This window comes from Cetorhinus maximus, chromosome 15 (assembly GCF_964194155.1).
Source record: "Cetorhinus maximus chromosome 15, sCetMax3.hap1.1, whole genome shotgun sequence".
Taxonomy (NCBI): Eukaryota; Metazoa; Chordata; class Chondrichthyes; order Lamniformes; family Cetorhinidae; genus Cetorhinus; species Cetorhinus maximus.
The window spans coordinates 1,950,980-1,963,121 of NC_135893.1; the positions used below are offsets into that span (position 1 = coordinate 1,950,980).

The 12,142-nt window shown below is 45.8% G+C and overlaps 1 protein-coding gene across 3 annotated transcripts in view; it reads right to left on the reverse strand.

The window, feature by feature from the left end:
- Positions 1-12,142, reverse strand: part of LOC144690357 (rap1 GTPase-activating protein 1-like) — a 573,401-nt gene that overhangs the window by 394,551 nt on the left and 166,708 nt on the right. Inside the window, exon 1 of one of the 3 annotated variants that reach the window (XM_078557759.1) lies at positions 6,452-6,587. The exons of 1 other annotated variant lie outside the window; for it this stretch is intronic. In XM_078557759.1, the coding sequence (XP_078413885.1) occupies positions 6,452-6,495 (44 nt within the window). In that variant the 5' untranslated portion in view covers positions 6,496-6,587. Of the gene's footprint in view, positions 1-6,451; positions 6,598-12,142 lie in introns of those variants that run through there. One more of the 3 variants, XM_078557772.1, reaches the window with a different exon arrangement.

Consider the following 12,142-nt stretch of genomic DNA (forward strand, 5'->3'; position numbering starts at 1 on the left):
TAGGACTAAAATGGCATAGAGTCCAAGAATGATACAGCATAGAAGGAGGCCATTTGGCCCATCATGCTTGTGTTGGCTCTTTGATAGAACTATTTAATCAGCCACACTCTCCTCCTCTTTCTCCATCGCCCTGGATTTTGTTGACAATTGTCTTCAATCTGTGCCCTCTGGTTGGTGACTCTCCTGCCAATGGAATCAGTTTCTCCTGATCTACTCTGTCAAAACTCCTCATCATTTTGAACACCCCCCGATGAATCACTCCTGGAACATCCTGGCTCAAGGTGTTTTTTTTATTCATTCATGGGATGTGGGTGTCACTGACTAGTCCAACATTTATTGCCCATCACTAGTTGCCCTTGAGAAGGTGGTGGTGAGTACTTGACCCGCTGCAGTCCGTGTGGTGTAGGTACATCCACAGTGCTGTTAGGGAGGGAGATCCAGGATTTTGACCCAGCGACAGTGAAGGAACGGCGATATATTTCCAAGTCAGGATGGTGAGTGACTTGGAGGGGAGCTTCCAGGTGGTGGTGTTTCCATCCATCTACTGCCCTTGTCCTTCTAGATGGTAGTGGTCGTGGGTTTGGAAAATTACAAAATGGGCCAAATGGTCTCCTTCTGTGCTGTATCATTCTAAGACATCTGAATGGTTAGACAGGCCTTAGTTTAACATCTCACCCAAAAGGTGACACCCCCGACAATGCAGCACTCCCTCACAGAAGCTGCAGCCTAGATTATGTTGCTTAAATCCTGGAGTGGGGCTTGAACTCACAACCTTCTGGCTCAAAGGAAAGACTCACAAGGTAAGCACTTGAGCAAAGCTAGCATCCACGTTAGTATTGTGCCAAATGTTTTGAATATTTATCCTTTCTTTTTAAAACATGCAGAAGTCAACTCTCTGAATGATACGTTAGTCCATTTGCCACATTACCCTATGTAGCAAGAAGGCCACAGTTTGACCCCTGCCCTGTTTAGATAGCTGCTGGGATACTGCAAGTTAGGGAGGGGGAGAAGAAAGCCACCACACCCCTTCACATTAACTGGCTGGAATTTTGTGGAGGCATCAGGCTGACCAGTGGGACTGGAAGCGGGGGAGAAACTCCAAGTCAGTGGACGTTCGGATCTGGGGCCATGTTTCACTGAAGCAGCCAGTTAAGTGGCCTCCATCAGGGCTGTGTTCCTTTTATGGACACGGGGCCAACAGCTCAGCAACCAGCAGTGCCAGCAGGAGGGGTGGCTGCCTCCGAAGCAGGCAGGAGACCAGGGGCTTTGAGCAGATAGGTGGTGAAAAAAAATCTGTGAACAATATCCCAGGGGCTGAGTGCGGAGGCTCCCTTCCCAGGCTGCAGCACCCTCTATCTTCAGTGAAACCTTCCTTACCCCAACGCCCTCCCCAACCCACTCCCACGGGCTTCTGCCAGGCCACGCTGTTTAGCCTCAGCTGCCTCACACAGCAGTAGGGTTGGGGGAGGTCGGAGCGTTGACGGAGGGGGGTCAATCCATCGGCAAGGTGCTGATAGTATCGTAAAGTGGGGCCTTTAGTTATGGAAACTGGATTCCCGCTTCCTCGGAGCAGACAACCTGTCCACTTCCAGTCTCACCATGGGTAGAATGCCCGGACAGCGTGACCGTGTTGGGTTGGGTAGCCATTCTAACCCAGCTTGCCATGAGTTTTATTGCCCCTGCACCTCCCAGACCACTTTCCCAGGGGCTAGAAAAACTCAACCCACTATCCAGCAGTCACTGATAAGAAAGGGAAATGTGAGAATATGAGCTGGGAAAGCAATCAGGATTGGACGTCTCCATGGCAATCACCATTTGTGACCCAGCCTCTGGCTGACTCCTGTGAAACCATAACCCAAACTGAGCCAGTACATTCCGGAGACAACAAGGAAAAAGCTGGGCAAAATCCCCTAAAGTGGCCATCGTCTCCCCAAGCAAGGCATGGTGCCAAGAATTCGTATGACCTAAAAAAAAAGGACAATGCTTATTAAAAAGAAACTGTCCAGTTGGATATGAATAATCGTGTTTCACTTCTAAGTATGATTTTGGTGGCTGTTTCCCCCAGCAGTAAATTTCACCATTTGAAATTAGTGGGTCATATTGCCTTTGGAAAGTAGCCCTGTAAAGTCATGAGAGCCTGTGTATGGCCAGAATTAATTATTTTTGCAGCTGCACTAGAACAATTTTAATTTTTAAAGGGAGTTCCCATGTACTGTATGAGAATCCATCTCACGGTAGCACTGAAGCAAGTCACAGGCCAGTATTTTTTAGGCTCTCATTTGGCAGCACAACAGGATTCCTGCTTGAACCAGTCCAGTTGCTCGCTTTGAGAGTGGCGAGTGTTGGAGTGTCATTGAGCTCGCTAACTGGAATATAAAATCTGTACCTTCCTTGGAAGTGGATCAGGAAAATATACAGAACCCAACCATATTCCACTGTAGCTGTGGCACAGTTAGTCACCTCTGAATCAGCAGGTTGCAGATTCAAGTTCCACTCCAGGACTTGAGCACAAAGGTATAGACTGACACACTGGGCAGGACTGAGAGAGTGCTGCACTGTTGAAGCTGCTGTCTTTTGGATGAGATGTTCAACCAAGACCCCGTCTTCCCTCTCAGTCGGGCGTGAAAGATCCCATCATAACATTATCAAGGAGAGCAGGGGAGTTCCCTCTGGTGACCTGGTCAATGTTGATCCTCAATCAACATCATAAAAACAGATGATCTACTCATTAACACATTGCTGTTTGCGAGAGCTTGCTGTGCACAAATTTCCTACATTAGTGATTACACTTCAAAAAGTACTTCAATGGCTGTAAGGTGCTCTGAGACACCTGCAGTGATGAAAAGTGCTATAGAAATGCAAGCCTTTCATCATAGAATGAATACAGCATAGAATGAGGCCACTTGACCAGTCATATCCACACCAGATCTCTGCACGAACAGCTCGGCCAATCCCACTCCTCAATCTTTCCCCAAAGCCCTGAGTATTTTTTCTTCAGATAATTATCCCATTCCTTCCTGAAACACACAAACTGAATCTGCCTCCAACACTCTCTCAGGCAGTGACTTCCCGATCCTAACCACTCACTGCTTACAAAAGCTTTTCCTCATGTCACCTTAGGTTCTTTTGCCAATCACCTTAAATCTGTATAGTCCAGTTCTTGGCCCTTCCACCAATGGGAACAGTTTCTCTCAATTTACTCTGCCCAGACCCCTCATGATTTTGAACACCTCTATCAAATCTCCTCTCAACCTTCTCTTCTTTAAGAAGAACAGCCTCAACTTCTACAATCCATCATCCTCTTAACTGAAGTCCCTCATCCCCGGAACCATTCTTGTGAATCTTTTCTTCACTCTCTCTAATGCTTCATTCCTCTAGCGTACTGTCTGACTTGGGCACAATACTCCAGTTGAGACCAAATCATTGTTCCATGAATGTTTACCATAACTTCCTTGCTTTTGTATTTATAAAGTTCAGGATTTTATTTATAAATTTTATTTATAAAGCCCAGGATCCCATCTGCTTTATTCTGTACTTTCTCAGCCTGCCCTGTCCTTCACTTGTCAAGAACATCTTTATATGAATAATTTTAATCAAAGCTGCCGCTAGAATACAGGGTGTGTTCCAGGGCTAATGGGTCATTCACACAGCGAATACCATGCATAAACTCATGTCTATATTGCATTGCGTGTGGTGTAAAATTAAGTGACTTGTTTATTTGTTTGAAAACAATGTCCCATATTGACATGGAGTTCGATGGAATCAGGACCAAGAACAAATCTGCGTCCCACACACCTCCAAATCCAAGGGCAGCAGATAGCTGGGAGAGCACTGTCTCAGGCAGTGTCTTCACCACCACCTGGAAGTTCCCCTCCAAGCCACTCACCATCCTGACTTGGAATTATATCGCTGTTCCTTCACTGTCGCTGGGTCAAAATCCTGGAACTCCCTCCCTAACAGCACTGTGGGTGTACCTACACCACATGGACTGCAGCGGTTCAAGGAGGCACCGAGGCATCTGGTAGAATTTAAATCAGTTAATAAATCTGGAATTAAAAGCTACTCTCAGTAATGGTGACCAGAAACTATCATCAATTGTTGTAAAGACCCATCTGGTTCACTAATGTCCTTTAGGGAAGGAAATCTGCCGTCCTTACCCAGTCTGGCCTACATGTGACTCCAGACCCACAGCAATGTGGTTGACTCCTAACTGCCCTCTGAGCGGACTCAGTGCGGTAACAGACAGGAAAAAGGACGGTATATGTGCCAGCCGCAATGCTGGGCGTTCGTGCCGTGTGCTCCCATTCTCACCTCATTAATTAAGCAGCCACAGAAACACACCATCTCGCTGGCGGGCAACCACCGATTTGCCCACCATGGCGTTACCTCGTCACTTCCTCACGCCAGGCGCCATATTTAAACTGCAGCCACGTGCACACTTCTCAACGCTTGCAGCCCAGGACTGCTCCAGTGAAGACATGGCCCCAAAAGCCAAGAAGAGTGTGGATCCCCGATGCAGCGACGCATCCCTGGACACCGTGTAGGCCCGCAGCGATGCCCTCTGTGCTCTAACCCTGCTCTGGCCACAGGAGGTCCATCAGTCTCACCATTCTGACTTGGGAGATGGTGGCAGTGGTGGTCAGTGCCAATGCTACACAGAACAGGTCAGCCATCCAGTGCAGAAAAAGGATGAATGATCTCATCTGTACCACCAGGGTAAGGCAACCATCTCATCACTCTAAACTCACACACTCACAAGACCATCACACATTCACTGGCCTCTCACTCACTGCCAGCTCAAAGGACATCACCTCTCACTCTCTCACTCACACACCCTCACATCTCCATCTGGCCTCATCTCCTCTGGAGACTGCCTCCTCAGTCCTCACCATCTTGAGGCCACTTTCACCGATCAACATGTGCCCCCACACACACCCTGGGATACCCTCCTTCCCCAGTACAGCCCTCACCCTGCAGCCTCTCCCCTCGCCTGAGGCCACTTCCCCCCTTCCCCAAACAAGCCCTAGCCCTGCAGCCATTGAAAAGCCACCCCCGCCTTATAGCTGGTCTGGTAGGTAGAGACCTGCCCATGAGACCCCCTAAAAGTGATGTGGTGCCGCCTGTGAAGCCCGGCGCTGATGGCCGTGAGTGCTGCCCGAAGCAAGGTAGGTAAACAAACCTCGAAGTCCCGAGTGAAGTGCAGCTCGCCAAGTGCACGTCGCTTATGTACAGGTGTGAACCATGTCAGCCGTGCAATCACACTGACATGCCTGGATAATCCAGCGTTGGGAGGATGATTCCGGCGAGCAGGGCTTATAATTAGACACAGATATATCGATCCCGACTAGCAGCAGCAGGAAACGCAGCCCGCCATTGACGGGCAGAGCGGATGATCGCAAACTGGTTTCACAACAGCATGAAACCGATTTTTGGCCTTCCCGCCATATTGTCTGCTCGCACCCGCTGTGACACCCGGCGCCGACGGCTCAGATAATTCCGGCCTCTGTAATAGAGTGGCAAGCCACTCAGTTCAAGGGCAATTAGGGATGGGCAACAAATGCCTTCGCCTTGCTAGCGATGCCCAAATCCCATGAAAGAATAAAGAAAGAAAAGGTTCTACAGAAAACCGCCTGTTGCTGTTTCCTAATCTAAGTGATCACTGTAGAGGTGCAAACCTGCACAATATTCATTATTAAATACATTAACAAAGGGAAGGAGACAAATAACATCTCCAATTAATCCTGCTTACACATGAACGCACCCGCACCCCTCACACAAATACACACTTCCTAGTAGCGGTCACTGGATGAAAATCAGGGACACTAATCCTGGCAGATTCTTCCCAATCCCCTCCCTAACGCAGGGAGCTGCAGCAAATTATAGTGCTGGGAAAAGAGGAATTTGAATTGTTCTTTGCTGATTTGTTCAGCCCCTGAACACTCTGGTTATTATAAGACTCTGCTGGCTTTAATTCCTTCAACTGTAGGAACTGAAATAACATCGGATGAATGAAAACATAGTGATTTTTGATTCATTTTAAGCAAACATAGGGTTTTGTCTCATTTCAGGAGTTGATGCCTAATTTATTAATTTAACCGATTTATTCCGGAACATGTCACATGCATTTTGCCTGTGGTAAACACTAAGGTCTTTGTGTCAGAACAAAAGTGCCAGATGGAATAAAGTTCACCGTTTGCCTGCAGCAAGACTCCAGTCAAACTTTGGATGTTTCAAAATGAAAGTAACTCATCTAACATAAATGATTCCTTGTAAAATCTTTCAGAATAACATCTCTTGGCAATTAATAAAATACAAAGGACACAGGGTCTAAAATGAACATCGGATAGCAATTGAATCCAATAGGATTTTGCTGGCTTTTTGGGTATTTGGTAGATTCAATTTCCCATCAGCTGTAGAGTATTTGCCTCCCAGAAAAAGAACCAGCACTTACCCCCCATATGCACCAAAAGTAAAGCTTCTCTTTCTTCTCTCCATGTTTCATCCACTGGAAAAAAGTTCCCTGGGGAGGTTTTTGCAATGAAACAGTCAGGAAGATTGAGCGTCCCTTGAGGTGTCGTTACTCTGCGCTGCCCTGTTCCTTCAACAACTAACTGTTGCCATTCAGGCAGAAAAGGAGAAGCTCAAAGCTGCATTTCCTGTATCTCATAGCAACAACCACTCTCCTGTCAGCCAGAACTTTTAGTGGAAACTAGTTTCATTCAAGACCTTGCAGTATTTCTTTTTTTTTTAAAAAAAAAGGAAACTTCACAACTCTGGCTATCATAGTTATCTTCTGTTTCTATGTAGAAACATTATTGGTGCAAATTTTCTCCAGTCAGTTACAATTTATCTCAAATTCCAATTTGTTAAAATAAAAGCAATTTTGTTATTTATTACAAGGGACAGTATGTCTTTTCATCACTTTGAGGAAAACTGTGCATGACAATTAGGCAATTAAATCACAGATAGCTGAAGATAGAGATAGCCTTGTTTCAACTATCAGAGCAGTGGTACACGTGCTCACACTCCATCTCTCTCCTCTATAGCAGAATCTCATATACTTTTAACCTCATATTTTTCAAGTGTCAGATTAGACACTGTCTGCTTTGTTAGAAATGGAATGTACAGTAAAGCCTGAATACCATCCTTTGTCTGTGCAACTTTACTGCGTAACTTTATTGCTGCAAATTAACTGTGCCAGGCACCGGTCAGTTCCGAAAATCGCAAAAGCAAATGTTGTATTTTTTAGGAATGTTAAATGATATATTTTGCTTCTAGACATTTCCTCCAAGAGTCTGACCTCCCATTGACGTCTGTGTCTCTCAAGCCATTCTGCATGCATTTTGTGCACATGTGCAGAATGGCTTCTTTTGTTAGTGGGCACGATTCGCAGGCACTTCATTTACAAAAAACACTGCTGAATAAACACATCAAAGAGTCCCAAAGACAAATGCACCTGACGTCACTGCTATGGCTACTCCAGTCTTATGAGTGATCCTATTGGATTTCTTATATGGATGCATTTAAAACTAATGTGCTGTAAATACATAATTTTATTTATTCTACCAGCGACCTCCCATAATGTTGCTCATGGGTCTGGGGGCTTTGTTGTTATGAGTGGTGGGCACTCTACAATGTGGAACTGAGTGACTACTGCACATCTCCGTTATATTTAGGTAATTAGCATTGAGAGATCATCTTAGAGGCAGTGAGTGAGCCTTTTTTCAATTGGTCTCTGGAAAATAATTAGTGTTCCATTTTGTCTTTCTTAAGTGCCACAGTCAAATAAGCAAAACTCTGCGTGTAATATGGGTATCAGTTTATCTGTCTAACTGTTTCGGGATAGGTTTTATTGTGGGGGCCAAGACATATGTAAACTCAAAAAAATTAACTAACTGGCAGCTTTTTGACTTTATCACCTATCTCAACAGTCACCAGTGTTACAAAAATAATCATGTTTCAGTTCAGAAATTCTATTCGGAACTTCCCTTCTACCTTGTATAATGGTGGAGCTTCAGGAATTTACGCTGCTTTTATATTGTCAATTTTTTGCTGGTTGTTCTTGAGTTCTGAGATAAACATAATTAAAAGAAATGGATATCGAAAATTGTAACCATCTAGACCACGTTATAAGATATAAAGATGACATCTTGCCAACTTTGCCGTGAAAAGTATCATTTGTTATACCCTCAGCAAGTTTAATTAACCAATATACAAGGCAAAGTTACCTCGGAATATGTTGAAGATTTGTGTTCGATTCTGTTTTCACACTGAATACAAAAAAGTCAAGTTCCAGCTGCTTTTGCTGCTTCTAAATTGCTAACTGGCACTTTTCTTACCCAGTAATTTTCAATTAATCCGCAGGAATGAAGGAGTGACAGTGTTTTATAAGGATAGGAATTGGTGAAGGAGGAAGCCAGTTTGAGAAAAGATAGGCGAGATCCTGGGCTTTATGAATAGGGGCACAGGATTATGTTAAACCTTCTATAAAATTTGGTTCTGCCCTAAATGGAGTATTGCGTCCAGTTCTGCACACCACACTTTAGAAAGGATGTGAAGGCATTAGAGAGAATGCAGAAAAGATGAATGAGAATGGTTCCAGGGGTTGAGGGGCTTCAGTTATGTGGAGAAACTAGAGAAGCTAGGAATGTTCTCCTTTTGCGAAGGGAAGGTTGAGAGCAGATTTGATAGAGGGGGTCATTCAAAAATCATGAGGGTTTGCAGAGAATGGACAGAAATCATTTTTTCCCATTGGCAGAAAGGTAGAGAACCAGGGGACGGAGATTTAAGGTAATTGGCAAAAGAACCAGGGGCAACAAGAGGAAAAAAGTTCTCACACAGCAAGTGGTTAGATCTAGAATGTTCTGCCTATGAGTGTCATAGAGGCAGATAAAATCATGGCTTTCAAAAAGGGATTGGATTGTTGTCTGAAGATGAAAAATTTGCAAGGCATTGGAGAAAGGGCAGTGAGGGGGGAGGGAATAAGCCCTCTTGCAGAGAGCTGGCAAGGACACTGTAGGCTGAATGGCCTCCTTCTGTGCTGTAACCTTCCATCATTCTACGGGCTGAATATTAAGTGGGGGACAGGATCCTCGGCCACCAGCATAAAAGTCGATGGTGAACCCGCCCGCACATGGCCAGCTCACCCCAAAGCCACTTTACGGGCATGGGACCATTAATTAGCTTCAGATGGGCCTTCACTACCTGTCTGAGGTGAAGCTCATCTCCAAGAGCTGCTGGCCAATCAAACAGCTGCCAGCTCTCTTGACCCAGAAGCACCACCTGGAGCAGTGGTCACTGCTGGAACTGCAGGAAGTCCTGAAGAGAAGATGTCATTGGAACTTGAACAAACTTGGTAGAACCCGCTGGGGGTTTGAGGGGCTAGGGTCAACAGGGTGGGGGTAAGGAAAATGCAGTGGGTCTAAACCTTGGGGGGACCTCTGAAAAATACAGGCATCCCCCTGCCCCCATCACCCAGCCCAGCCACACCTAGACACGTGGCACCAGCCTCCCCCTGTCAAGGTTAAATTCTCAGCGGTGGTGGGAGGAGGCCCTTCAGTGGGCAATAAAATACCTGCAGGGGAGGATGGGGCAGGCAGGCAATGGGTGTGGAATTCTACATCCCCCCCCACACCCCACCCCACCCCCAGCAGCCCTGCCCTTCATCCCGACCCCCTCCTCCAACCCACCCCCTCCACCGGGCCTACCAGCCTTCCCGAGCCCATCCACCCCCCCCAGACCCACTGACCCTACCTGTCATCCCGACCCCCTCCTCCCCCAGCACCCACCAGCTCTACCTGCCATCCCCACCCCCTCCATTCCCCCCATCTTTGTGGCGGGGGGGGGCAGCAAAATGCACCCCTATGATTCTATGAATGTTTTACTAGGTCATTATTCTCTTGCTAAATTAGGTGTTGTCTCCACAGCAAATGAAATATCACTAGAGCTAGGGGCCTGAGTTGATCTGGAGCTGACTAGTGCAAACAGGCCAGTTTGAACTTATTGCTGGGCAGCTGCTGATGTACATTGGATCCTGGCTGCAATTTCAGCAGGGATTGTTTGGGGCTTGCATCACATAGTCATTGATCTGTCCCCACTGGCAATCGACAAGAGACCCAGTAAAGGAGTTGCAAGTTATGTGAGGCCAGGTGGTGGAGGAGGAGCACAGAAATTGGGCAACATGAATGCAGCGAGTTACAGCAGGATGTCTGTCTGGCTAGTTCGATGGCCTCAGTGCCTCAGCCAGGGCCAACACACTGAACACAGCGACAACTGTACACAGTCAGCCTGAATGCAATCCTCAGAGTGAAGGAATAGACAGTCGGAAGTCACGCCTGTATGTTGTAGTTACAAGATCTGCTCGAGTCAGCCGGCAACCAATATTCTTCCAAGACTACAAAGCACAGGCAACACCTCCAAAAGTAGTTTTTTTCTCTTTATTTATTCATTCACGGGATGTGGGCCTCGCTGGCTGGGCCAGCATTTATTGCCCATCCCTAGTTGCCCTTGAGAAGGTGGTGGTGAGCTGCCTTCTTGAACCGCTGCAGTCCCTGTGGACCCACAGTGCATTTAGGGAGGGAGTTCCAGGGTTTTGACCCAGCGACAGTGAAAATTCCAAATGTTCTTGTTACAAGTTTAATATTCCATGTTAAACAGCGGAATAGTTGCCAATTATTATGTTCCATGTGGGTTACTCATTGTGTAATGTTCAGGTTAGACTATATTGACTTTTTTGTACAAGGAAAGAGGGATGTTGTAATAGGGTGTTTGCTAATATGTAAAGTATGCTGATTTAAATATATCACCACAGGAAGTGATGGAATATGTGATTCAGCAGCCACTTTAGTTATTCTGTACAGTGAGCAGCTAAAAGGAGAAATTTCCATTAAAGATCTGTGTTCCCCCTCTACAGCTTCCTTCAGCTGTGTGTGTATCAGCCTAGAAAGAATATACAACAGCCTCAGCAAAGGCTTCAATGCAACACGTGAACAAGACAAAGGAGAGAGGGTAAAATTGCCTGACTCCGGATTTGATCAAGAAGCTTTCCATTTCCCACCCATTGACTGAAACTGTGCTACTGATGTTTGTGTAGAGCAGTTGGATCCAATTGTGGGTTCCCTCCCCAAACCCCATTTTGGAGAGCACATCCACCATGTAGGTGTGCGACATTCTGTCAAAGGCCTTCTCCTGGTCCAGGCTGAAGAGGCAGGTGTCCACCATTGTATCGCTGAATAGCATGAGGCTATCAGAGATCTTCCTGCTGGGCACAGTGCAGATCTGATCAGTGTGAACTACATCAAAGGTAGTTTAGAGGGGATGGTAAGAAGTTGAGAAAACAAAATTACTTTTTTTCTTTAATGCCAGCAATTGTTGCCCATCCCTAATTGCCCTTGAACTGAGTGGCTTACTAAATCCATTTCAGAGGGTAGTTAAGAGTCAACCACATTGCTGTGGGTCTGGAGTCACATGTAGACCAGACCAGATAAGGACAGCAAATTTTCCTTCCCTGACAGACATTAGTGAGCCAGATGGGTTTTTATGACAATTGATGATAGTTGCCATGGTCACAATTACTGACTAGCTTTATATTCTAGATTTATTAATTGAATTCAAATTCCATCAGATGCTCTGGTGGGATTTAAACCCCTGTCTCCAGAGCATTAGCCTGGGATCTAGATTACTAATCCAGCAGAATTACCACTACCCCACCTTCTTCCTGCTATAGTATTTCTTCTGGAAATGAGTTTATGGGAGGAGGTTAACATGCTTTAAGGATTTGGGAAGGTGTGGGAATAGTTTGGCAGGTTGGGAAAGTACGGATTTACAGAATAGTAACAATTGGAAAGAAAGTTTAATGGAGTTACAGTTGTAACTTTTAGCACAACAAAGAAGGGGTAGAGAGAAATCTTGGGTTAGTGAATATTTGGTGGGGATGGAGTGAATGATGTGGGGTGATTAGTTTCGAGGGGATGGTATTGGCAGGGGGATGGCAGAGGATTGAACGTGAGCAAATATATATGAGGGCATTTGGGAGAAGTTAATCGGGGTCATGAAGAATGAGAAGATGGATCATGCTAATAGTGTGGGATAGCAGAGATTGGAGCATAAGGAGAGACTAGTATCACGATGAAATACTATATGG